The sequence below is a fragment of the Octopus bimaculoides genome, chromosome 9 (assembly GCF_001194135.2).
Source record: "Octopus bimaculoides isolate UCB-OBI-ISO-001 chromosome 9, ASM119413v2, whole genome shotgun sequence".
Lineage (NCBI taxonomy): Eukaryota > Metazoa > Mollusca > Cephalopoda > Octopoda > Octopodidae > Octopus > Octopus bimaculoides.
In genome coordinates, this window is record NC_068989.1 from 16,669,269 (window position 1) to 16,670,969 (window position 1,701).

Consider the following 1,701-nt stretch of genomic DNA (forward strand, 5'->3'; position numbering starts at 1 on the left):
TTTTTTTTTTTTTGCTCATAGTTAAGAGTGAATCCCTTTTGCCACTCTCTCACAACTTTCATAAAAATTACTGGAGGACAGACAGCATCTCCCTCTCTATCACATTCATCTTCAAATGATACTTAAAAAAATTGACGAAGGTTTTGACCAACCGCGTTCACTACGCAAATTCTTTCGCCAGAGCTTACCACCTGACAGAGGAAAGAAAACTTTCCGTTCTTTAGATAATACGTCATAGATGATACTTAAAAGAAATTAATCTTACCATAGTGGCTTTTGATTTCGTTCAAGATATTCGAAAAACAAAGATAAAATTGAGATAGTGATTGTTGTTAGAGTAGGTACCGCCGAAGGTGTAGTAGCAGTAGTCGCACAGCAATATTCGCTCACACGGACTTGATGTATCCTTTATGAGGTCGAAGATTTGGTTTGACGTCTGAATCGGTGTCAGTGGTTTATATACGTATGCGTACCTGCGTATCACTGCATATGTATGTGTGCGTTTATGCGCTTACATATATGTGTGTGCATAGTAAGTAGCTCGACGACTATATATATATATATATATATTTAATTATTCGCTACATTCCACTGTCATAGTCCTCCTTCCCCTCTCCTTTCTTTCCATTTGCATCTGCCACCACTCATTATACTACCACTACCACCCACACCAGCACCAGCACCGCCTACACCACCACCATTACTACTACTACTACTACTACTACTACTACTATTGCTGCTGCTGCTGCATGTGTTCTTTTTCTTCTGCGTCGTTTTCTCTGCAGTTTTAGTTTTGTTTATGTATACCCACCATTTACGCTAATTTCAATTTTTCGACTAGTGATCATGCATGTATGCACACACACACAAATGCACATGCATTCATACACACATACACATACGCGCGTGCACATATATCTACGCAAACACATGACTGCGATGGAAATACATAAACACACTTGTGAGCGCGCACACACATACACGCACTCACTCTACCACATGACCGCACATGGAAATACTCATTTAGATAAACACACTTGCTCGCGCGCTCACATAAACATGTATGAATGTGTTCTTTTGTTATTCCTACGTTATTTTGGTGCATCAGATTCATTGTGCTTCTTTCGAATTTTGTGTTTGCTGATCTTTAGTTTCAGATGCATTCATCTATTTCTCTCTTCTTTTATTTCGTTATTTTCATATCCCAGCGAGATAACGAGTCGCCCTCATAATATTGAAGGGACATGTTCAATTACCAACAACTACATGGGTCTTCGGATGATTTGTTTACAGCATATTCTCAAGGAATTTATCTGGTGACGAATGAAACACGTTCTCTTGTTTGAATTCATTTTCTCTATAAGATAACTTTATAACATAAAGATTAATTACCTCGTAATTTATATTGCTAACATTCTATATAAATTTACACAAAGTATATTTTGAATTTTGTTAGCGAAAGCGTATACTTGCCGCATAAGAAGTAAGATAACAATAATAAATAATTAACGTGCCAATACCGAAAGTCTACTACGCAGGCATGTACGTAAATGTTTGTGTATATATATATATATATATACACACACACACAAACGTGTGTGTATTGATATATAATATATATATAATAATAATATTTTATTTATTATTATTATTATTATTATTTAATTGAACGCCATGCATCTATTTCCAAGTGTGTACATA

General features: G+C 35.8%; 1 protein-coding gene across 1 annotated transcript in view; it reads right to left on the reverse strand.

Annotated features, from left to right (window-relative positions):
* Nucleotides 1-547, reverse strand: part of LOC106869659 (tubulin alpha chain) — a 12,368-nt gene extending 11,821 nt beyond the window's left edge. Inside the window, exon 1 of the mRNA XM_014915478.2 lies at nt 266-547. Coding sequence (XP_014770964.1) covers nt 266-268 — 3 coding nt within the window. The 5' untranslated portion in view covers nt 269-547. The remainder of the gene's footprint in view (nt 1-265) is intronic.
* Between the last annotated feature and the right edge of the window lie 1,154 nt (nt 548-1,701).